The following is a 27,009-nucleotide window of genomic DNA, read 5'->3' as shown; positions in this document are numbered from 1 at the left end:
CTGTTTTTCGACTAGCCTATCACTTATATATTAGTGACAGGCGTGGCAGATCTTGTTGAGCTTAGCGCAAAAAATCTGAAATAAACAAACACGAAATACGTCCTCACATACACTGCGTAGCTGAGATAATTTTCCAGACTTCTACCAGAACATCTGGGTAAGTTCAACAAACAAAAACTGATAACTATATCTTAAAACCTTTGTTTTCTAACAGTTCAGTTTTATTTTCTAAGTATTATACCTGTGAGCCACGACTTTTGACGTACAGCTATGCACAGATAACACCTGGAAAAAACAAACAAACTAGCCAACAACACCAACACTTAGATTACTTTGTTTTTACGAAGTACGTGTATTTTAAGGCCTGGCATGGCCTAGCGCGTTAAGGCGTGCGCTTCGTAATCTGAGGGTCGCGGGTTCGCGCCCGAGTCGCACTAAACATGCTCGCCCTCCCAGCCGTGGGGGCGTTATAATGTGACGGTCAATCCCACTATTCGTTGGTAAAAGAGTAGCCCAAGAGTTGGCGGTGGGTGGTGATGACTAGCTGCCTTCCCTCCAGTCTTACACTACTAAATTAGGGACGGCTAGCACAGATAGCCCTCGAGTAGCTTTGTGCGAAATTCCAAAACAAACAAACAAACAAACAAACAATTGTTTTTACGGCGGAATTAAAATGTGATTTGACCGTGCACACAAGGCTCCAAAGTATAGGCTCTGTGTTTGCGCCAATGGATAGGGAACCATAATTTTTTCAATTCAGAGTCAGGGTAAACAAACCACTAGGTTACGCCCGGCCACAGAAGTTACTGCTCTACATTTAAATCTCTTACATTTGGACAGTATTTTAATCGCTGTTATACAATACTCGAAACCCGGTTTTTAGCAGTGTACGTCTGCAGGCATTTCGTTATGGGGCGGGTGGGTGATTTTTACGAATTAAACCCCAAATGTGATCAAAGATGATCAACAGGTAATCGTAAGGTGTCTTGTATATGGAAACAAATTATGTAAATTAACAAACAACAATTTATATGCATAATCAAGTGGTCTGATCTTGGGAAACATACTACTTGTTTCTACAAGATATTGGTCTGTCTTGTTCAGACATGTAATATGTCCCACTAGAACAAATCAATTTGACTTATAAATCGTTGTTTGTCAATTTACTATTACATGTGTTGCACAGAACTCATGGTTAACCTTTTCCGCAGAGATACAGTACATTTATTTAGATTATCTTTATTGATGGTTCGTTATCGCTGTAAGTAGTAGACCAAACAAGAACTCTCAAGGTAAGAGTAATTGCTGAAAAATACAGGTGGTAATTCAAATGAAATTAACAGCAAAATGAAGTAATGTTGCTATAGCTTTTTCCCTTCTTGAAATGAAGATATTTTAATTATATACTTCCACAAACTGTTAAATAATATGAAAAAATAATATTGTGTGTGTATATTATATATACACACATACATAAGAAACTTAATAATATCATAGAAAAACAAAGATATATACGACCACGGCTTAAATATTGATATTTTAAAACTAATCAATTGGAATAACGATTATATGAGAATATTATATGCATTTATAACTAGTTACAAACAAAACATCTGCTCTAAAAATTAAACACCATCAATATGTGTACAAACCTGAGATCAGCTGAAAGAATGAGACGCAAATTTAAAAAATAATTTAAGAAAAACCAGCTTATAAATTTTATGTAAGTTAAGTACCCTAAACATTTTACTTGAATGACTATCAAGCTAAGATATGACTATCAATACAAATAAACAAACAAAATATAGATGAAAATAACTCTGTTCTACAGCGTTGTTTTCAGGTAGTTTCGTATCAATTTAATCATCACGTGTGAAACATGTTTTATAATTTTCACAGTCTCAAGTCATGCTAATATTGCATTCATTAGCTAACACTGTGATTACAATATGTCTCTGCTATTGCTGGAAATATTTTCACATTAAGCTCTTTATTGGTTGGAAAAGAACAACTTTCTCTCACACACCTTCTAAACAATAAATAAATTTTATTTTGATTTCCAAACTTTATACTTTTGTATTTGAAGAAGTTTAACGTTTGAAAATCTAGTAAAAACTACGAAATACTCTAAATACAATAACTTCAATTAATATACTCTAAATTTAACAGCTTCAATTAATATATTCTAAATCTAACAGCATCAATTTTTATACTCTAAATCTAATAACTTCAACTCATACTCTAGATCTAATAGCCCGATTTACTTTTAGATCTAATCATTTTAATTTAACATTGTAATTTTTAACACCTTTTGTTTACACAGTAATTGCCACTTTCTGTTTATTAAAGATTAAACTAATGACAATCCCATATTTCATTTTGAATATTGTAAATGCAAAACCCATGAAAGTTAATTTAAATGTTGGTTATTTAATAATAACCTATTTCTACATAGGTGATTTTTCCCTTGGTTTCGCTTAGAATTATATGTGTCCTTCCCGATTAATTAATAGGAATTGTTCATCCTAAGCTTTTCTTCTAATGTTCTATTTTCATGTGTTATTGAAAACGAAAAGAACATATAAATTGAAACCTCAATTTCTTGATAGTATAGCAGGTTAAGTTACAGTGTTTCAACCTAAACAAAATATCTCATGTCTGACCGATATATAACTAATAATAATATTGGTTTTTGTACAAAGTTCTTACAGGCCCGAGATGAGTTTTTCTATCGTGTTTTGATGAATCTTAGGGTCGTGAGAGCAGAATTACTAATTAAATTACTAGTGGAATTAAGCATTTATAAAACTTCTGAGCTTTTTAAAAGAAGAACTGATCATGTGGTTTTTCGAAGCTTTTTAAGGCAGGCATTAATCCTGTGGTTTTCCGGAGCTTTTTAAGGTAGGCATTAATCCTGTGGTTTCATTTATGGAGAAATATATAGGATAATTGATTATCTACATAAAAACCAGTTTTCTGCAAACGTAAGACCACTTAACGAGTCAATGCCAAACTGATATTTCAATATTTATATATTAATAAGATGCGTGAATGCTTGAAAACATCAATTTTGTTTGTTTTTAACGTCGTTTGTCTCATGGGGACACTTTTAAATCTTGTTTCGTTTCGTCATCTCATGAATCTTTGTTTTTAACGACGGGCTATTGCCACTCGGACTTGCAAAAGTCGAAATGAAACAGCGTTGGTACCTGGTGTTTGACGTTCTAATTACTATTTATCAAACATTTTTATAGCTTTGCGAGCTAACTTTTATAAATCACACTTTAATTGATTCAATAGTTACCCTAAAACAAAAAAAAAAATTGTGAATATTCTTTTAATTAATATATTAATACCTGCAAATATCTCTATATTTACGTATATGTTCACAATGTTCACAAAAACACTTCCTATATTTTTTATCAGTTACTCAGTAACATCAGATTACGCTGCTAAAATAAATTGAGCATGGCCTAATGAGAGTCTGAGGGTAATGGTTCGCGTCCCCTTGCCATAAAATCGTACCCTACACTTTCGAGGAGAATGAACTCATTACAAGAGCGAAGACTTAATCCCTCAATTTGGCTAGAGTAATTAAACGTTGACGATAGATTCCGTTGATTAACTCAGTGCCTAACCTCTGTCTAGTCTCATAAAAGTAGGGACGACTAATTCAGATGTCTCTCGCGTGAGTTTGCGAAAACATTCGAAACAGAGAAAGCTATTAAAATCACGTAGCTATTAAAAACTACGTGTATTTTACACTATAGTTCATCTTCATTCAATTTGTACTGTAAACTCAAAGTGTGCTTTATTAGCTTACATGTATAATATGTAAAAAAAAAATTGGTTATTTCAAGATAAAAGAATAAATAAATCGAAGTGGCCTCCTCACTAGCTCAGTGTGAAGACATAAAACGCTAAAAAACTTGTTTCCATACTTGTTATGGACACAACATAGACAGCCCACTGTATAGCTCTACGCTTAAAGATAAAACAAGTCAAAAATATTTGTTTGTTAAGAGAAAACGCACAAAATGAGGCGTAAGTTCTGCAGAATCGTTATAAAAATGAGGAAAACAATAATTTAAAAAAGCATGGTAGAAGTATTGAAGGAATGTGATATTAAAATAAAAATAATACATAGAGACATTAATGAATTGCAGAAATAAAACAACCAGGAAGCAAATACGTTTAAGACATCTTAAGATAATTTGTATCAAAATGCCACTCTTTAGTCCTGAAATGTTGTAGTTGTACGAAGTTTATGAAAACTATATATTCTTATTCTTCAAAGAAACGTAATAAATAATATCCACAAACGTACATTCCCTGCAAAGGTTTAGTAAAAGTTTCCTTTTTACATAGAAACCGAAAAATATATTTCTACGAGAAAACGTATTTGAAGCTTGTTATGACCACATGAAATTATTATTTGCTACAACATTTTTGGATATTTTTTAAATAATATTAACATGTTATCACATTATTTCGATTATTACTGTAATAGTAACAGTACTGTAACGAATTTTTCGTTGTTATGGTAACTACTGCAATACGTTTGTCACAACAATATAAGCGTATGGTCATGTTCAGTAGTTATCGATTTATCTGTTAAACCAATCGTCATTCATCTTGTGATAAAGGACTGTTTCTCAACATCCTGGAGAGTAAAGACTCTCATTATTACAAAAACTAACGAAGAATAAAGTATTTCACTATGGTTTTAAGGAAGTATAACATACAATTTGCAACACTGGTTTAGAAAATACAATAAGTATCATTTCGTGATACCACGTTGACAATGCCGAAACGTTGTTTTTACTTGATACATTTCTTTTCAATATCATTTTACGTGTTTTCCTAATTTTTTGGAATAGAGTAAAATAATCCATTAAAGAGCTTCTATAAAACTTACAAACAGAATAACATTCACAGACTAATTTTAAATATTGTCTTAAAGAACCTAAAATATTTATATATATGAAACATTATGGATGCAACCTAAAGTTCTGGCTGAAAATATTAATTTTAGGCTTCTGATATCAAGTAAATTTTGGACCAGTCAGGAAATGTTTGTGCCCACTATAATTTTTTATGTTTAATAATTGGTATTCTTAATGTCTTGGAATTTAGTATTTATAATAAGTATAATATATTTTGCCTAAATTTGTAATTACACAAATATGATGTTGTAAGTTTGAAACTAAAAAGTATCTTGAATCAGCAGATACTAATTACTTTTTTATATCAACTACCGTAGAACAGTTGATTTCTTTATTCCACATTCTTTCCCGAAAATAACGTCTCTGTTTATGGTTCAGTTAAATAACAACCTGAACGTTGATAATTTAAAAACAAAGTAAATGTAAACAAAATGCAGTTTTTCATGTCTGACTACCCCCACATATGTACGTGATCATAAAACCTGTTACTAACAGAAGTCAAGTCATTAACCCAAGTCTATAGGTTCTGTTAATTCCTAAACTCTTCTGGAAACATCGGTACAAATGTGGTTAAATATATAATCATTAAACAATTGGTCCGCGATATAATATCACGTAATGAGTTAGGCCTACCTATTGCAACAACCAGGTTCACAGTTTCAGATTTTCTTTAAAGTCTTCAAGAGGTTTCAGGGATAAACCATATATACAGGATTATTACTTTTTCAGTAAAAAACGTTAGTAAATCATTTCCGTATTTCACTTGACTTGAATCGAATATGTATCAATTTTCTCCATGAGAAAAAAAAAGAAGTCTTACCTGACTCTGCTCATCCAAGTATTAACTTAGTAACGTGCTAAGGTTCTATGAAGTAAAGAAAATTTTTGTTTGTGCTGCACGTGATTTTTTTTATCAGAAGAATGCATTTTCATTATCGCCATACTTGGAAATCAAACCACGTGCTACGTTTCAATGAGAACGAACCAAGAGGTAGATTAACAATATTCGAGTGTCTTTCATGTTATAAGAATGCGATAATTTATACATTGAAAATAACATAAACATGAACGTGGTTGAAACTATTGTTTAAAATAGTTCACAGAATTTGGAGTTCCAATATTGATATTATAAATGTATTAAATTTTCTAGACACATGCTTTCCGCATGTATACATTCCTCCGATAGTACATTTCGTAATCAACACTCATATGTTTCATAACTACCTGAAGCAACGTAACATTTCTATGGTTTGAGCTTTAAAAGTTAAAGGTAATATAAAAGTGTACACGTACAGAGTACAAACAGCTCAAACTTTAGATTCCGAATTCACAGTCACAATAATTTTTAATCAGTTCTCGAGTGGCACATCTGTATGTCTGCGAACTTACAACGCTAGAAACCGGGTCAAGGCATAGTGATTAATTTTAAAACAAACTTTTGATTAAAGGAAGATATATGACAACACCAAACATTTCTATGTAGCAAAATGACTAGAAGTACGTAATTTTATAAATCAGTGCATAAAATAACTAAAATAAACCTATTGTTACAATTATTTCTATTGTTCGTGTTTGTTGTTTTTGTTTCGTTATTTGGTAGAAATAACGCAAAGTCCACCTCACTTAACAATGAAAGAGTTTTATTTTTTTTAATTTCAAGTTCCATAAATCAGCTACATTAACTTTCGTTGAAGAATCAAAGTTCACAGTAGGCACTAACACAACAATTCCATTTACTTGTTAATTTGTTTCGTACGCACTGTATTGCTTATAACTCTGGTACTTCGTGGATGAACGTTTATACAATGGATCTGGAGTTCCAGTGTTAGCTCTTTGGATCGTGAGTGCTTTATAAGACCAAATCCCACCATTTTCTTTGTAAATAGCTGCTGGTGGGTGCTGTTAACTTGCTGTCGTCCCTCTAATACATCAGTTGAAAATCAAAGACAACTGACGCAGATAACTACTAAGTAGCTCTTCGAGAATGTCTGAAAACAAGCACACTACTTCAGTGAAACACATGCATAATAGGAACTGATCGTTGAACAGTAGCAGACAAACTAATAAACCTGCTGCCTGAATAATAAATCTCCCAGTTTAAAGGATTCACAAAATCAAACAACATTCAACTATAGTCTAATTCCCATTTTATACTGTTTATACCAAGCAGCTATTACGTGACATAAAAATAAACACGTAATATAAGGACCTAAACTTAAAAAAAAATACAGCCGACATCAATACTCCTCTCTGGATTAAGAAGCCACCTTAAATAAGAAAAATAACGCTATATTAAACAATGTCCCTCCGGTGAGACTGTTATTTTACTTTGGATTTTATAATGCTAAAATCAGGGACTCGATTCCCCTCGCACACGTTATATTAAACGTACCTTCCATGATTAAAAATAAAATAACACTTAATGATTAACAGAGTTAATATTCGTAAATATAGATATTAGAGTTATTAAGTCATTACCTGTGTAAAAGTGCAATCAAAACACTGATTAGCAAAAAAAAAAAGGTTTTTCCTATTTATTGTCTGTAAAACGTACAGCCACCAAATATTTCTTGTTTTTCTTTTCTTTTTCATGGCTTATGTTATGAAGTGACATGATCTCTTGATGTTTACAAACACTCGTAGCACTGTACCTGGGTGGAGTTAACATGTTGGCTGTTTTCTCAGTGACGTGCGTCCAAAAACACTATACCTGAGGGGTATATTAACAAATGTAGCCTAAAACACATTAAATATAATACACTGAATTATTAGTTGGGTACTTGCTTTCTTAATGCTATAGAACATTAAGCATTATTAGGAAATAAAAACCTGCTGTGGAACACCTGTTGGTGAATTGTGTTTAAACTGTACGATACAACAAGATATATATTGAAAAACGGCTGATATGTGTTGAAAAAATTTTTATGTAGAAGAGCGAACAACGTTTCGACCTTCTTCGGTCATCGTTAGGTACACAAAGAAAGAAAAAGGTAACTGACCGATAGCTGACCACATGTTTGAAGGGGGTTGTGTAATTGAGTGTAGGAATGTAGAGAGCGTGCTTAGATGTTGATTATATTTATTAATATAGGTATAAAGGTGTTCCTTTGTATTGGTTTATTTTGAGCTTGAGTTGTTGTATGTATATTTTTCTCTACAAGTGGGTTTTCTCGTCATCACGGATACAATAAGATATTCTCCACAGTTTAAACTGTTGTGCGTTATAAAAGTCAATCCTTTAGAGTGGGTGCGTTGTGGGTGGTGGGATATTGTTGACTGGCTGCTTTCCTTCTGGTCAGTAGTTCCAAATAGGAGGTCGTTTGGTAAGTCATCGACATTTTTACAGGCTTATAACGCTAAAATATACTGTTGAATACCCCACAGTGGTTAGAGTACAGATAGCCTATTGTGTAGCGGTAGATAGCCTCAGCAATTTTGTATAAATACAAAAGAAAAGCAAGACTGACATTCACTTGAATGCGAAACATTTTCCTGAAGTTTTCATTAATGTTATTTTAAAATTATTAGTAATATAAATGTGAAGTATTATATAAATACTATAAAAATGTGGTGGCGTTAGTAGTAAGTTACATAAATAACGAAGCGCAGCTACACAAAAATGAACAGTCGTTTGACGTAAATTTCAACTTCTTATTTTTATACAGAATGAAGACCATTTTATTCGAGCACATGATTTAAAATGTCATTTAGAAACTACTACGTTTAATGTCAGATAACTGTGTAAGCAATGGTCATATTATAAACTTAGTGAAGCAGGATATTAACTTAGTTTCAAATTATCTTTTGATGTTTTTAATGTGGTCATAAGAAAGCAGTATTTGAGAGGAGAAAATATTATAAAAATTTTCAAAAACAACGGTTGATAAAAGGCAATTTTGGTCTTCATATGCACCGAATAAGGCTGTATTTTCATTTTAAAACATCTAATAAAGAGAATGCTTTACAGTATGTAAATATTTCCCAGTGAAAAGATAAATAATTTTAATGATGCAAAGGTACAAACAAAGTTCATCAGCAGTTTTCCTGAGGACAAATTGCAAAAACAGAAGAAACGGTCCGGATATAGTCCATTAATTTTATGTCTTCCTTCATTCGATTTATTAACAGTTTTCTAAAAAAAAAAAAACATTCTTAAAAGATGTGTAGTAACGGTTGGAGGATCGAGAATGGTTCATAATCTTCTTAAAAGATGTGTAGTAACGGTTGGAGAATCGAGAATGGTTCATAATCTTCTTAAAAGATATATAGTAACGGTTGGAGGATCGAGAATGGTTCATAATCTTTTTAAAATATGTATAGTAACGGTTGGAGGATCGAGAATGGTTCATAATCTTTTTAAAAGATGTATAGTAACGATTGGAGGATTGCAGCTTTGTCCTGCTGAAAGATCCAGTCATTTCCACACAAGCGAGAGCCTTGAATCAATAAGGATGCTCTCTCCAACATGTCAATGTAGCCAGCTGCTATTTGACGCCCCTGTATAACCTGAAGCTCCATTGTTCCATGGAAGGAGAAAACACTCCAGATCATGATGTAACCTTCTCCACTGTGTCGTGTAGAAAATGTCTCTGGCGGGATATTCTTATTGTGCCAGTAACGTTGGAAGCCATCTGGACCATCCAGTTTAAATGTTTTCTCATCAGAGAACAAAATCATCTTCCACTTTTCTACGTCCTATGTTTGGTGCTTCTCAGCGAAGTTTAACCGAGCTGTTTCATGGTGTGGAAGGAGGCGTGGCCTTTGAAGACGTTTACGGTTTTAAAAGCCTTTCTCTCGTAGATGCCGTCTTATTCTTCTTGAGCTGCATTCTGCGTCCGTGAGGACCTTAATCTGGTTCGACGATCGACTGGTGTCTTGCCGGACAACTCATCGAATCCTCCTGCTCAACGCCGGCGAAATTTTCTTGGGCCGACCACTTAAAAGTCTTGTTCCCGATTCCTCAGGGTCTTTTAAGAAATTTGCAACAGCAGTTTTACTACGCCCAATCTCACCAGCGATGGCACGTTGAGAGAAGCCTTGCTTTTGCAGCTCCACAATTCTACCACGTTCAAATTTTGTCAACTTTTTAGCCTTTGCCATGTTTTTACCCAATGTAACACAGGAGATGTGAATGGGAGATGATAACAACGCTAATGCTTGAACACAAATGACTAAATTTCGTTATGTGTTTACCGATTAACGCTTCGTTTCAGTATGGTCTTAAACTTTTGACCAGCTAGTATGTAGGCTAATTTCATAATGTTCACATTTTCCATATTAAATATTAAAAAAGTTTTTTATTTTTATTTTCCCGTTTCTTATTTTCATCTTTCGAAGCTCTACTCAAATAAGTGGTTGAGTCTAACAACGCAAAATGCATATTTTTTCTTTATGTTCATTGGCCTTAAGATTTTGGCCAGCAGTGTGTATTTCCGGCAAATTTTGAAACTTTGAGGACATAATATAAATCAACCAATTAAACATGAGCTTGAAAAAGAGAAAAGAAAGTAGCCAATAAACGTGTAATTTGAAACTAAAATGTTCTAGAATAATGTTGACATAGTTCTAAAATCAATTAAGGGAGTTCGTTGAGTGTTATTAACCTTTTCAATCTGCCCGTCAATTTCTATACCTTTAAATTATCTTTATAACATGATTTGTTATTAATCATTGGTTTAGTTGGAGTTTCTCGCAAAGCTACAGGAGGGCTAGCTGGGCTAGCCGTCCCAAATTTAGCAATGTAAGATTACAGGTAACGCAGCTGGTCATCACCACCCATAGCCAACTCTTGGGCTATTCTTTTACCAACCAATACCAACCAACGGAATTGACCGTTACATTATAACGCTCCCAGGACGAGCATGTTCGGTGTGACGTAAATTGGAACCCATGACCCTCGGATTAGAAGTCGAGTGCCTTAACTACCTGGCCATGCCGGGCTATAAATCATTGCTCTGTTTTTTGTCATTTCTTTCATTTGAACGGATTTTCCTAGTTTGCCCGTAAAGAAGAGAGGTCCATCTTTCGAAGGTGCTCAGGTTATAAGGTATTATATTTTTTAATGAAATTAATTTGTTGAACCTATGTGTTTTCCTAGCATCATGAATAATTCTAACTTTATCTGTTCGTTATTACTTTTAGAATACAAGTCATATTCTGTTCTGAATAGCTTCTGCTCCTTCTATATAGCTCTCTACCTCACTTTGATTCTATGCACATTTTCTGTTTGTTTTTTATTAGTTATACAATCATTTCATTGAATGGCTAACCTTTATATAGAATAGAGTAGACAATACTAACAGAGAAATGTTATAGAATCTTTGCAGCTGATTGTTTCATTCCCGAAAGACTTGTTTTTTGAAAGACTATTATTTTGATTTGTTAAGATGATGTCACACGTTTCAAAATGTAGATTGTGCTAAATATGTAATATATATATATCACGTCGCAGTGCTGAATTGATAGCATCTCGGGAGATGGTTGACTCATTTCCATATGTTGACATTCTGTTTCCCTGGCCCCTCTCTGATCTTTCATACTTAACTTGACTATTGATCGCATATTAGTAAACCCCAAATACCTTCCCGTAACGCAAATTGGTGACGTAGTTTTCATTCAAAAATCATGTTTTATTTTTTGTTTTACTTTTTGGTTGCCTCGGAGATGCCTCATTTACTAACTGCAGCCGTTTTCGTAAAGGCACGAATAATGAAATGTATTTTGCAATTGTTTGGGGGAGGGAGATAGACGTTAACCATAATAAGAGTTTAGAATCGCATACAAAATGTACCAGTTCTATTATTTATGCATCTGGAGTGTTAAGTAACAAATATTTTGCCACTAATCCTGCAAGACTAATCCGTAAGAAAAACAAAGTTCTTTGCATACAATTATTTGACAGAAAATTTTACACGTAGAAGTAAATTGATATGGTTTATATTTTATTTTTTTAAACATTGAAAACTTATTTTGATAATAGCAGTGCTTCAGAACCTTATACAGTTTTATGAAAGATTTACTAACAAATTTGTGTTTAAACTTAAAGCTAAGCTACTCAATTGAGTATTTATCCTGGGTCTGCAGCGTGGATCGAACCCGCTTGCTTGCTGAGATGCGTGATGCTTTATTTAAAGTGAAATTACTTTCCGTCCATGTCTGCAATCTTAACATGCCTGTTATACATTCGTGACATTTAACGGATGTACAAATGTTCAATTAGCAAACAAACAAGATTTTCGTTAGATATAAATATTGGCTACCAGTTGTACTTGTAACAAGCTGATCAGAAGGTTCAAGGTTCTAATCTAAGCTGTGCCACTGAAACTGCTAAACGTTTTCAAATGAGCTGAGTGTTTCATAAGTAAGAGTCAAAATGTATCTCAAAACGGGTATCACCTAATTGTTAAACTAATGCGTTGCATAACGCGTCATTCTGGTTGGAAATAACAAATACTTATCATGAACTTATAAATAACCACTGCGCAAGTGACTTATTTTTATTATTATTGCTATATATAAAATAAAAACGGAGAAATATGTTTGTGTCCGACATTTGCAAAAGCTTCTTTATCCTTTTCCAATTTATAACAAAAAGAACCGAAGAGAAGGCCGTTATTGGCTAGTTTTGAGCTACTTTAATAGTTGGATTGATCATTACCCTTATAACGCAGGTATAGCCATAGACTTTAGGATCTATAGATTTTCATGCTAGCTATTAGGCCATGCTCGCCAAACATTAAGTGGGTATTTAGAGCCATCTATTTCTATCTGTATAATATAAATAATTACAAACAAAGTTTCGTTGCTTATTGTGTCTTTAATTTTCTGGAAAAAATAGAATACTTCGTTTTCTCAAAAGCTTAGGTGTGTGTCCACCGACGGGAATCATACCGGTGATTTTAGCGATGTAAATCCATAGACTTACCGTTGTACCAGCGGGATACTCTCGAAAGCTAAGAGGAAAGTAGAACATGCATGGCTGGTCAATAAATAACATTTGGTAACACTGTCAAGTCCAATAAAAAAACATTTAGTAATACTGTCAGGTCCAATAATTAATATTTGGTAATACTGTCAGGTCCAATAAAAAAACATTTAGTAATACTGTCAGGTCCTATAATTAATATTTGGTAATACTGTCAGGTCCAATAAATAACATTTGGTAATACTGTCAGGTCCTATAATTAATATTTGGTAATACTGTCAGGTCCAATAAATAACATTTGGTAATACTGTCAGGTCCTATAATTAATATTTGGTAATACTGTCAGGTCCAATAAATAACATTTGGTAATACTGTCAGGTCCAATAATTAATATTTGGTAATACTGTCAGGTCCAATAATTAATATTTGGTAATACTGTCAGGTCCAATAATTAATATTTGGTAATACTGTCAGGTCCAATAAATAACATTTGGTAATACTGTCAGGTCCAATAAATAACATTTGGTAATACTGTCAGGTCCAATAATTAATATTTGGTAATACTGTCAGGTCCAATAATTAACATTTGGTAATTCTGTCAGGTCCAAAAACTTTTCACGCGTTTTTGTCCTCGAAAGTGTTTTCAGACGTATACTTTTGAAGTAAGATTTTAATGTATGGAGGGCTAATCTTATTTCTAGATTTATTATTTTCACTTTTTCCTACTATAAATATATAATTATTGTTTTTGTTTGGCTTAGCAATAACTTAAAAATATGCAGCGTTCAAACCCTTCTTATTAAAAATTAGTGAGATATTTCACACACAGTACAAAACATTCATTGGGAAATAATGTACGTTGTCAGTTTATACAGACATCCTCTGGTTAAGAAGTTTCATACCAGATTAAACAAAATATTAAGTGATATATCTAAACCCAATTTTTATAATTTATTACAATAAGATATTTTTACCGTGAAAACTTGTGTACTTGAGAATAATTTCATCAGTGATTGAAACGTCGTGACTGTCCAAAAAATATTCTACCTTATTATAAAAGCCGTAATTTGAAATAATTTCTCTTAAAATGACTAGCCGATTACATGTAGTGCCGGTGCATTAGATTCGTATGTTACGTACTCATGAAGTCATATTTGCACCCTGTAAACGGCGAAAAATAAAGTTTTCCGTAACGGGAAACGGAAAAATCGCGACCCCTATTGCAAATCTACATGCACACAGGATAACAATTTTACGAAGTTAGAGTTTGCACATCACGTGATAAAAAAAGTTCCTCTAGTATCATATAAGCAAAACTTCCGTGTTTGATAAACTTGATTATATGAATAAATAAGGTTGACTTTACCTTAAAATGAATCCGAACAGCCAGTCCATGGGATTATAAAATAATTCTTTTGTTTTGGAACTAATTTTTCATGCAAGCCGAATTTTCTCTGTATTTATGAATCGCAAATATATAATGATATATGTTTACTTACCTACGAAGTGAAACAGAAAACCAGTTACTTAAAGCGATCATCGTTCCTAACGTTTCGTATTCACCAGTTTGTGATAGCTGTAATTATACCAGACAAACATCCTCTTAACGACGTACAATAAACAGCCTTTATCATCGGCCTGATGACGAGAGTCATTACAGCTGAAACTGCAGACTTCAACTGATCACCATTAACTCTTTAATCACCATACACAAGACATCAATTATACTGTTAAATAAAATACGTCACTCACATCACCTCACTATAATTACTTTTAAAAAAATCGCGAGCTGCAATTACCGAATAGCAGCATCAGAAACTAGTCTCCTCTCCCACAGTAGTCTTGAAACAGATCAGCCATTACACTACACGTGTTCGCGGTTCTCAACTCTTACGTATTAATCTCAGGAGGCCTGTTTATTATTTCATCGTTTAGCTGTTTTGAGCAACTCAGGAGTTCTAGTTGAACCATATTAAAATTTTTATTTCGAGTTCTAGACATATTTCACTGGCACTTTCCATATAAAAGTTACAAAGAAACAAATGCTGACAGGAAAAATTTAAAGATACACGAGTATATGTGTGTGTGTATTTTTATGGGATGTGGGAGGGTCTTCAGCAAGCGTTTTTTGTTTAATGTATCAACATATATACATCTTATTTTAAAGTTTACATGTCCTTGGCTGCGAACATAATACATATGGTCCGTCAGCAGAAGTAAACTATTTCTACAAGAATTATGTTTTACAAGTACAACCAATACATTTGGTCCATCAGAAGAAGTAAACTGTTTATTCAACTACAATTTAATAGAGTGAGATTACCTCATAACATGTGATTAAATTTATAAATCTGGCGGGACACTAAATATTTTGTGGAATTTAAAATCGATATGATGGCAAAAACAAAAGTATCAGCATTAAAGCAATAACATGCTGGTGTTTATAATATATGTCGTATTTAATAACTGTGCTTGAAAATGCAGAGAAATTTTCGTAAAGTGTTGTTTGAAGTTAGGAAACAGCTACACAATATGCTATCTGTGCTCTACCCACTACAGATACTGAAATCTGGCAGGTTTCTAGCGTTGTACGTCAGAAGACATATCACTGTTCTACTGGATTGGGGGAGTAGAATTGAAAGTAACAGCCATTCTTAACAAGCTGCCGAGTAAACAATGATGCATTAAATAAATACAAAATAATATTGTTCATTGGTGCCATTGTTTTAACTTAAGTTTAAATACAGTTTAGCTCATAATACTGTTTATTCAATGTCTGTCGCATGTGAACAAATTTAATAATCTATAGTTTATTTTTGAATTTCGCGCAAACTACAAGAGGGTTATCTGCGCTAGCTGTCCCTAATTTGGCAGTGTAAGACTAGCGGGAAGGCAGCTAGTCATCACCACCCACCGCCAACTCTTGGGTTACTCTTTTAATAACAAATAGTAGGATTGACCGTCACATTATAACGGTTGAAGGGGCGAGCATGTTTGGTGTGAAGGGGATTCGAACCCGCGACCCTAGAATTATGAGTCGAACGCTTTAACCCACCTGGCCATGCCGGGCCTTATTCAATAAGGTGGCAGTAATTAATGAACAGACTTTTCAAAACAGAAGTAAGATTTAGTTCAGTTTTGAACCCTTTTTGACATTCCCCATAGTTGGTTGAGATTGGCCCCGATAGGCTGGGAGAAGTTAGGGCTCAAACAAATATACACTTCGTCTTCACACGTGTACAGATTTCACAATTACTGGCAATAGACTTATGATGTATTTACCCTCACACTGACGTAATTGTTTTTAAAACACATATTTCATCTTCATATGAAATGTATATGCGGACTTATGGTGTATTTACCGTCAAACTAAAGTAATTGTTTAAAAAATCTTTCGATGGAAAATCATACTGGCAGTAAAAAAATAGGATTAAATATATTATTTTATCCAATTATAATACTATTGTCTTGTTTGTTCCTTTTTTCATTCCTCTGTCCCCTACATTTTATTTAGACTCAACTCTCTTATTACGTTGTCGAATTAACGTAAAACAACAATTTTGTAAGAAATTTTAATTGTTTTAAGTCTACAGATTTACAACGCTGAAATCTGGGATTCGATTCCCCTCGGTACACACAACAGACAGCCCGATGTAGTTTTGCTATAAGAAAAGCACAAACACATAATTGTTTTAATTTCGAATAATGAGTCATTTTCCAAACCATTAGAAGCTACAGTACCACACCATTATTTATTAAAAAATATTTAAATTTTCAAAATAGGAATTATTATAGTTATTTACAATAAAGAGACGTAAAAGATTCCTATAAGTGTCAAGAGTTGCACTTTTACTAGTTCCCGAGGCAACAAACTATAGGTGAAAAATATATTTTGCCAAAGTAAGACGTTCTCAGCAACAATAAAGTTTCAGTCAAGAGTTAAGACTTGTATACACACAAAGACAATTACACAATAAACTGTTAAGAATAAAAAAGAAAAATTTATAATAGGACAATGCAGATTGTATGTATTAATTACATATTCATACTAGAAACAGTATCATGCTATAATTTGAGAGAACTGTGCGCGTTTGTTTGTCTTCTAACGCCTTCTAGGCTTGTATTTGGACCTGCCAAGTTTGATTTAAACAACTAGGAATGATTCGGGGTGTGTCAAAGAGTTTTCTTTGCATATATTTCATGGTTCCAGCAATGACTAAACATAAATAAGACATTGGGGATCACAACAGGAGATAGTGATCGAATTTCTCCAGTTTCCTCTTTCACTAGATGGTGGTATACATACAGTCTATGTACTTTAAATTATCACTGGTATATTTAGAATAATAACAGAAACACTGTATGCATTTATAACTGGAGAAACATTAATTGAATAACTTCAATAAAATCAACACGTGAACCATATAAATGATTTGTTAACTTCCAAAGTTTCACAGACCTTTTATGTTGTACTCATTATATAAAGACAGTGGCGAAAGTATTACAACTGTCATACACGACATTGTTAAGCTTACGACGAAATAAAATAATTTCCTTCTACATCTATATGCTGTACAAAATAGAAACAATGCTACAGTTTTAACTTACTCCGATGATGGCCACAAAGAATACTCTCCGTCAACGTCAGTTGGGCCATAGAATAACGAATGACCAAAATCAACGTCTTCGTCTCTGTATTGTTGCATGAAAAGAGACCACGCATTCAAAAAGCTACATCACTGCGGGAAAGCTAGCAAGCAGCCGGGACAAAAGGATCTGCTGAGATTATTTTCTGTGAATTGATTTCTGTCTCGTTTTACCACACGGTGGCGCTACGTTAAAGGATTGCACGCTGAAGTACTGATTTTTTTTAAATTCCTACATTTGCTTTGCTTTCATAAATATTGCTAACTTGCATTTAGTTGATGTTATGATTAGTTCATATAAGTAATACTTGAAAAATAGCACATGTAAATGAAAAAGATGTAGCTTTTAACGTAATTTAAATATCCATGAAAATAAATAGATAGCGCTACAATACAATATTCTTCAGTAAGTTTGTATTTTTAATTTAGGAAAATTTTATAACCATTTTTTTCTGAAATGTTAAATATTTATGAATCTGCCCTAACCCTATACTTTGCTTTTGCTACCATAATTTATATGTCGCGGAGTCTGAACTTTGACCATATAGGAATATTTTATCAGTACCAGTTTTTTCATCTATTGCAGACGACTTTGTAAAACTGATTGTATAAAGGTGTAAAAAAATCTGGATCAGTTATTTCGCTAAAATGTTTGTGTACTAACTCTAACAAGTGATAAAATGCTTTCAAATTTCGATATTTTCCGCTTTATAAGTAAAACAAATACATTTTCATGATATTGTAAGCTATAAAAAATGTTGCTGAGTAGGCCCTAGCATATTTTCGTGTGAAATATTTTACTAAGTAAGCCTAAAAAGCTTCTTTTCTTCTTCTTAAACTTAAGAGTTCGATAACAATAAATTAAAATTCGTGCTACGGGTATTTCTAATCCTTAAAGTTTATGATAACGTTACAGATTTCTCATGATGACGAAAAACCCACTTGAAGTAAAAATGTACTCTCAGGACAGCTGGTATGGGTATTAAAACTTTAATTAAAACAAAGAGGGTTTTTCAACTGGTTTATTAACCTGAAGATAACTTAAGAAAGTCGAAGAATTGTCCTGTACTTTATTTTAATTAAAGTTCTAATACCCATACCAGCCACACTGAGAATACATTTTAAAGATTTTTTTCCACCAAAGGTGCAATTGAAAATTTAATTTGTGACGCAGAGGCCAAATCTATTTTTTCGTAATATTTTTTATAAGGAAAAAAATTCTGTTTGCAAATGTCTGGACCCGAACACTGTTCTTTTATTTTTACAATATTACAGAATGTTTTTCCACGATTAGAATATGCAAATGCACAAATATAATATAACAAATATTATTAAGTTTAATTTGCATTTGAGGTTAATTTTTTAATTTGCCGTTCACTTGACATGCTATTGAGATCTTACCGCTCATGTTTGTATTTTTACTAGCGTAATGTTACGTTTTGAATATGTAATCTTATACAAGTATAAAATATCATAGGCATACATACATATGCATGACAAGGTATACACAAAAATGTTATTTTATCGTAAATTACAAGAAAACGAATAAACATTTTATTGCATATATTATTATCGTCATTTAATTACGTTTTAGAAAATACGTTAATAAAATAATCATTTAGAACAGATTTTCCGCAGCATAATCAATGAGCATTTACCATCATATAATGGGCTTTCAGCAAGTTGATATATAAATGATAGCGTGAGTATTTATTTTCTTTTATTTAATATACCATCCATCTGGATGTCTTTAGTGCAACTGTGCTGTTAAACATTAATGTAACTGTGATGACGAGAAAACCCACTTGTAGAGAAAAATATATGTGTAAAAAACGGCTGGTATTGGTAGAGAAAGCTCCATGTAGAGGAGCGAACAATGTTTCGAACTTCGTCGGTCATCGTCAGGTTCACAAAGAAAAAAATAGGGGGTTGAGTAATTGAGTGTTGAAATGTAAGGGCGTGCTTAGATGTTGGATATATTTATTAATATAGGTATAAAGGTGTTCCTTTGTATTGGTTTATTTTGGGCTTGAGTTGTTGTATAAGTAAGGTAGAAAAATAACCAACATTTGGCAAAAACTAGTAACAAAATATGACATTCCAGTTAATACCAAATTTATTCAAAAACCAGGCACAAAACTGAGGTCTATACTATGTAAAAACTATACTGACAAACACAACACCAACATTATTTATAAAATACAATGTGATAACCGCCACGACTTCTATATTGGAGAAACAAGTAGAAAAATGGAAACCAGATTCAAAGAACACAAAAAAGTTACCTTCACACGTTTTCGAACACTGCAAATCAAATAAACACAACATAACCATAGAAAGCATCCAAATACTAAATAAAGAAACAAACATAAACAAACGCAAAATTAAAGAAGCCTTACTTTTTGTGTTCTTTAAATCTAGTTTCCATTTTTCTACTTGTTTCTCCAATTTGTGCCTGGTTTTTGAATAAATTTGGTGTTTACTAGAATGTCATATTTTGTTACTAGTTTTTGCCAAATGTTGGTTATTTTTCTGCTGATGTCGGGAATATATGGTATGCAGCAGTATATGGTTTCGTGATTTTTTAATTCGTGGGATATATTTACTTTTGTTAGTTGATTTTGCTTTTTGTTTAGGTGTGTGCGAATAATGTTTAGTCGAGCACCCTAACGACCTGGCCATGTTGGGCCCGTGTGTTAATGAGTGATCTGTTTTGTATCGTATTCGCTAAAAGTTTTTTTTTCAAATTAATTAATTACTAAAACAGGCAAAAACTAAAGTCTAAATGAAAATAATAATAAAAAATATCGTTAATCGGAGGCTCTATATTATCCCCGGACCCCCTGTGCGAATTGCCTAAGTCTGCTTATGCCTAGCGTCGCCACTGTAAGGTACCTAGTTTATTTTACTCGTTTTAAGTCAGGTTTGTAGCTAGAAAATGCAATGTTATTCAGGTTCATTAAATAAATGATATATCCATCAATATTGAAACTAAAGCTAGCTGTGTATAGGTAAAAATATTGCTGAAGTTTTTTTTTGTCTGGGTAATAAAACAAGTTGTCTCTCAAACTATGAGAGCTTCTTCCACTTGTTGAATGTCTTGATCCTGGACATTTGCGAGACTTTCTACAAAATTAATTCCATCAATGTTTGAATACCACAATTAATGTTTTAGAAGCTCCGAGAAAACCAATATCTAGTATGGCCACTCCTTTCAGAGAAGCAAGATTAAGTAAGTTTATATACACTGAAGAATACAACGAAGGTACATTTAATCTGTGCCACTTTTACAACCAGTTATGAACAGCCATTGTTTTAAGCTATCGAAAGTTGGTTATTAACTTGTGTTATAGCAAATGCCTCCAAAAATCTTAATCAGGAAATTAATCAGAATCTGCGTAAAGCAGGGTCTAAAGGCCCATAAGGTATCAAAAGTGCCAGTGCTAATGCACATTAACAGCTTTACTGATTACATCATAAATGGAGAAGCAAATCTGAAATTTGGAGTTAAGATATACAAACTTTTGTACATATAAATGCTGGTGACCAATGTATCTAGTAGTGGTGTTGGTTATTTAGAAATCACCCTGTTGCCTTGTGCCAATAAACTCTAAATCTTTAGAAATTGTTAATCATAACTACAATTGCAATAATTATGTTACAAAAAACTAACTCTCGAAGATTTAAATATCAATATAATTCCAATCTAGGTTTACTTAGAAACAGGGATGTGAAAATTGTGTCCAAAATCGAGCTTCTGCCATAAACAGCATTCCAAGCAGCCCATACAGTAGTTTATTTAATGGATATGTTTCAAACCAATTTATGGCTAAGTTTGTGTGCATACAAGTATAAATTTAACTGTGTATTGATCTCACTAACATGTAACACCACTTAGTCAATTTGTAGTTCTATCTGTTGTAACGTTCCTCGTTCAGTACCTCATTCCAAGTTTCATTATTGGACTATACATATTCTTGCGCTACTAAAAGTTACTCTGCAATCTATGCATATTAGAGTTAAGACGTTGGTTTAAATTCTAAATCTTGTGCTGACCAAATGAAAAAAAAAAACTGAAATGGAGAAAACTCAACAGGGAACTGTTGGTTCATCTTAACTGAGAATAATCCTAAATATCGCTGGTCATCTTTCTTGAAGAAGAAACAAGATAATCAATAAATGCTATTCATTATTGATTAATTTACTGACTAAACCAATTTTATTCATCAGTTCACACGTTTACAGAATCTTTTCCTGATGTATTGGCAGGACATTGGAAACTGTGCCTTGGCTCACCGGAAGAAATTCCAATAAATAGAAATAGGGAGATAATTTCATTAGTCAGATACAGTAAAACCTGTCTAAGCAGGAAATTGTATAGGGCGGAAACCTGTACAAGCCGGAAATATCAAAATTTTGCAGCATTATCTTACGATTTCTCTTATAAAAGGCCCTCTATGTGGCGGAACCTGCGTAACGCGGACGGAAAACAGTCTTTCACCTACTTCATTTATCAATAAATACGACCATTAAGAGACATGATAGCTATGGCTGAGACACCAGTGACATTTTTACACTCCAATAGAACCAAGCCTAACCAGAGTCCAAAAAATCTGTGAAATGTCCTATTGTAGTATGTTCTGTCACCAAACATGTACAATATCAAATGTACTCTCACCTTCAATTAGACCAGTATTCCGAAACCAGAAAAAATCCTTCTAGAGCTCAAATCTGGCTGGTGGCTTTTCGTGCAAATGGAAGATCTAACTTCATTGGTACAGCACCCAGGCAGTTTTCAGTGATCAAATCATCAATGTTAGGCATACACCAAAATGATCTCAGCCATATCAATATATAACCATCAAACTGTAGCGTCTGACAATGATATTGAATGTGATAATCCAATAACACGTGCTTCATCATCTTTCTGTCTTAACAATAAATATGGCTAAATATGGAAAGAAACTTTGTCCACGCTACATTTCAGGGTAGACAAAAATACCCAAAAATTTGGTCGGAACTGGCACAGAACCACATAACCATGACTCTGACGAGGGTTAAGAATATAATCTAGCACACCACATTTACAATTAATAATCACCATGGGGAATCTTTTCCTGGGACTCCAGTATTCGTTTTGTCTCGGTGAGTGCTGCACTTTTGTGCTGTTACTTAATCCTTATTTTATCTTGTCCCTGTTTCTAGTGCATTATCTTACTTTATATTTCTTTAATGATAACAATCAAAAAGTGGTTATTAAAATCTTCAATACGTAAGTGTTGAGTGCTCAAGCATTTATGACATTAGTCTTCATATTAATTATTACTGAAGTGTTTTTTGCACAAGCGAAGTATTATAAATAGCATTGTTATGGATAACAATAAAAACTTCTTGCTATTTATATACTTAGGTTTATATAAATTCAAATGGAGATCCGCAAAACATGTCTGTCAAATTAGTATCTTTATTGCAACAGTGCTTCTTTAAATACAGGTTTTCCAGTTATTCTTTCACTTTTCTAGGCTCTTTACATATTCTCCCAGAAATCAAAAGCGTAAATTCTTACTTTTCAATCAGCTATACAGAATGAATAATAATAACATACATATGTATATATAATTTATGTAAAAGAAACGGGATATAATTACATTTAACATTCTTTCAAGTTTACATTCAAATTCCAAAGCTTTTACTTGCCAAAACAGCAATCGCCAACCAATTGGAATTTAAATGTGAAATATAAGGAGAGGTGCCGAGATCTTAGTAAGCGGTTGGTAGTGAAAAGTAATGTTAGACCTGTCGTTAGGACTAATACCGCTTTCAAGATGTTTGTTTTATTTGGTTCTGATAATTTCAAGATACTAATTTGACATCTTTCCTTAAATTAACAGCTAGAGCAATCAGGTATATACTCGTTCCTGACTATTAGTATCTATAAATTACACTTACCTTAGGCCCGGCATGGCCTAGCGCGTAAGGCGTGCGACTTGCAATCCGAGGGTCGCGGGTTCACGCCCGCGTCGCGCTAAACATGCTCGCCCTCCCAGCCGTGGGGGTGTATAATGTGACGGTCAATCCCACTATTCGTTGGTAAAGAGTAGCCCAAGAGTTGGCGGTGGGTGGTGACGACTAGCTGCCTTCCCTCTAGTCTTACACTGCTAAATTAGGAACGGCTAGCACAGATAGCCCTCGAGTAGCTTTGTGCGAAATTCCCAAACAAACAAACAAACACTTACCTTAGTGCTAAGAGACAGTCGACACTATGATCGGTCATATTTCCAGTTAACTAACAATAACAGTAAGCGAACGAATGCTGATGTATCAGAATTTTCAGTTTCGTAATAATACAAAATGATTCTCACCGCAGACGCCTAAATCTATGTCTACTTGTATTAAGCCTAACAGTAGTTAAGCCTTTATTAAGTACGGCTTATATTCGATAAAGATAACATTAACTTATGCACATTTTTACTCTAGTGTAATTAGAGTTAACACGACTTACTTAATGCGATCGATAAATAAACTTATAATGTTATTCTACGACCTAACGTTAGACCTTTTTAAAAACTTATTGAGAGATAAAATGTAACATTTTTTGCCTTGGTTATCTTGGAATCATATTTGAGACTGTAATTTGAATCAATTTGAAAAGGTATTGTAACTATGTAAATATGATATAATAGTACTTACTGTCCATTGTATGTCCATGTTACTACTTCGCAGGGTGTGAATGGATCTTAACCAATATTGTTAAAACATTTTCAGTCTTGCATTTTGCATTTTCCGAATTTTATAGGCGTTTTTTACCATTACATCAGCCCCGTTGATGGATCTTCACCAAATGTGGCTTGAAGATTTATTAGGTTTATATGGAAGTATAGGCAAATTTGCAGTTTACATTTTGCGGGTTTTATTTAAAAGTAAGTAAGAGAACCAAATTTTATCTCCTAAGATAAACTTTCGTTAACCATAAATTTACATAACTTCCGTCCAGGGAACGGATTCTACAGCTAGTTATTATAGTAATTTATCATTGATAAAATATTGTGATTTCTAAGTGCATCATCAGTCTAAGATAAACTACATTAGTTTTATGAATAGTGTTCAATTCTTATTGGATTTAAAACAGTTAAATTAGGAAGACATGAAGACAAGAGGAATAGGTAATTTGTAGTGGTTTGTTTTGAATTTAGCGCAAAGCTACCCGAGGGCTATCTGCGCTAGCCGTCCCTAGTTTAGCAGTGTAAGACTAGAGGGAAGGCAGCTAGTCATCACCACCCATCGCCAACTCTTGGGCTACTCTTTTACCAATCCTTGGATTGACTGTCACATTATAACGCCCCCACGGCTGAAAGGGCAAGCATGTTTGGTGCGTCGAGGATTCGAACCCGCGACCCTCAGATTACGAGTTGAACGCCTTAATCCACCTGGCCATGCCGGGCCTCTTATCAAGTAACGTACAACTTTTTTAGATATTTTCGCTTGTGAATATAGGCCTATAAAGAAATATTGCTTGTATTCTTCCTAGGTAAATTAACTAAATATTAACATATCATTTTTTTTTTTACATATCACCATTGTGAAGGACGTTTCCCTATATCCAGTAGCCCTATAGTGTTGGGGTTTTTCGCATGCCATCATGGTGATTAAACTTTTTCACAAATTTTTAAAATTGAAGTAAGTCAGTATTTTTACTGTTTTAGTCTTAAGACTATATCCATTGTTAAAATCTGACTCTACATTTTATTTCGTAAATCATGTTTTTCTTTTTAAATATTTTCATTTCTTCCAATTAATTTTAACTATGTTGTTTTTCCTTGTTTACTTTTGCTTCTTTGTTTTTTTTTCAACCTACGTAACATACACTTGGTTATATCTTTTAGTTAGTTCTGACGTATGTGAAACACCACTGAAACTTAAAAAAAATAATAATATGTGTTTAATTTCGTGCAAGGCTACTAATTTGGAAAAGATAGATTGGCACCAATCGCCAACAAATGATCAACTCTTTTACTAAAAATAAAAGTGGAATTGATTCTCACATGATAATGCCCCTAGAGCAAAGCGAACATATTCGGTAACAGAATTTGAACCAACGAGCCGCATGTGAGTGTCCAAACTAAAATACTTTGCTTTTATGATAAGGAAAATGTAATTGCGTAAATTTTTCATAGATTCATTGTGGTCTGATGTGATGTTGTAGCGCAAGCGTAACATTACTGGTAAATTTTACCTGCAGCAATTTATAAGTTTTCCTAAATCGTGGGTATCTGTCTTTTATTGAACATATCTTTAATATTATATATGTAAAAACGGCTGGTTTGGGTTGAGAAAAATGTTATGTAGAGGAGCAAACAACGTTTCGACTTTCTTCGGTCATCGTCAGGTTCACAAACAAAGAAAGAGGTAACTGACTGATAGCTGACCACATGTTTGAAGGGTGCTGTGTAACTGAGTATAGGAATGTAGAGGGCGTGCTTATATGTTTGATTATATTTATTAATATAGGAATAAAGGAGTTCATTTGTATTGGTTTATTTTGGGCTTGAGTTGTTGTATAAGTAAGGCTTCTTTAATTTTGCGTTTGTTTCTTTATTTAGTATTTGGGTGTTTTCTATGGTTATGTTGTGTTTATTTGACTTGCAGTGTTCGAAAACATGTGAAGGTGACTTTTTGTGTTCTTTGAATCTGGTTTCCATTTTCTACTTGTTTCTCCAATATAGAAGTCGTGGCAGTTATCACATTGTATTTTATAAATAATGTTGGTGTGGTGTTTTTCAGTGTAGTTTTTACGTAGTATAGACCTTAGTTTTGTGCCTGGTTTTTGAATAAATTTGGTATTAACTGGAATATCGTATTTTGTTACTAGTTTTTGCCAAATGTTGGTTATTTTTCTGCTTATTTCGGGAATATATGGTATACAGCAGTATATGGTTTCGTGATTTTTTAATTCGTGGGATATATTTACTTTTGTTAGTTGATTTTGCTTTTTGTCTAGGTGTGTGCATATAATGTTTTCTACGGTTTGTGGAGAAAACTTATTGATGTTGATGAAGTATTGTTTTATTTTATCTAATTCATCGTTAATTTTATCTGGTGAGCATAGTTTTATGGCTGTGTTTATTTGGTTTCTTAGTATGTTGAGTTTTTCTTTTGTTTCATGTGCTGAGTCCCAAGGAATGTATAGTCCAGTATGGGTGACTTTTCGGTGGATTTCTGTTTTAAATTGTGTATCGGTTCTTGTACTTTTGAGGTTAAGAAATGGTATTTGATTGCTTCCTTGTTGTTCACATGTGAAGTTAATGTTGGGATGTATAGAGTTAATGTGATTGAAAAATTAAGTATGTGTTCTGTATATTTGAATCCCGCAACCGTGTCATCTACATATCTGTACCAGTATAGTGGTGGATGTAATGCTGTGTTAATTGTTTGTGTTTCAACTTGTTTCATAAAAATATTGGCTAGAACTGGTGATACTGGATTCCTATTCTTA

General features: G+C 33.3%; 1 protein-coding gene across 11 annotated transcripts in view; it reads right to left on the bottom strand.

Annotated features, from left to right (window-relative positions):
* LOC143222526 (uncharacterized) overlaps positions 1–27,009 on the bottom strand; it is a 91,115-nt gene that overhangs the window by 37,235 nt on the left and 26,871 nt on the right. For 2 of the 11 annotated variants that reach the window (XM_076449142.1, XM_076449145.1), the window contains exon 1: positions 5,767–5,918. The exons of 4 other annotated variants lie outside the window; for them this stretch is intronic. In XM_076449142.1, coding sequence (XP_076305257.1) covers positions 5,767–5,780 — 14 coding nt within the window. In that variant the 5' untranslated portion in view covers positions 5,781–5,918. Of the gene's footprint in view, positions 1–5,579; positions 5,710–5,766; positions 5,919–14,369; positions 14,626–17,478; positions 17,638–27,009 lie in introns of those variants that run through there. 5 more of the 11 variants (XM_076449140.1, XM_076449136.1, XM_076449141.1 and 2 more) reach the window with 5 other exon arrangements.

Source organism: Tachypleus tridentatus, chromosome 8 (genome assembly GCF_004210375.1).
Source record: "Tachypleus tridentatus isolate NWPU-2018 chromosome 8, ASM421037v1, whole genome shotgun sequence".
Classification (NCBI taxonomy): Eukaryota; Metazoa; Arthropoda; class Merostomata; order Xiphosura; family Limulidae; genus Tachypleus; species Tachypleus tridentatus.
This window is presented reverse-complemented; position numbering and strand designations above follow the sequence as displayed.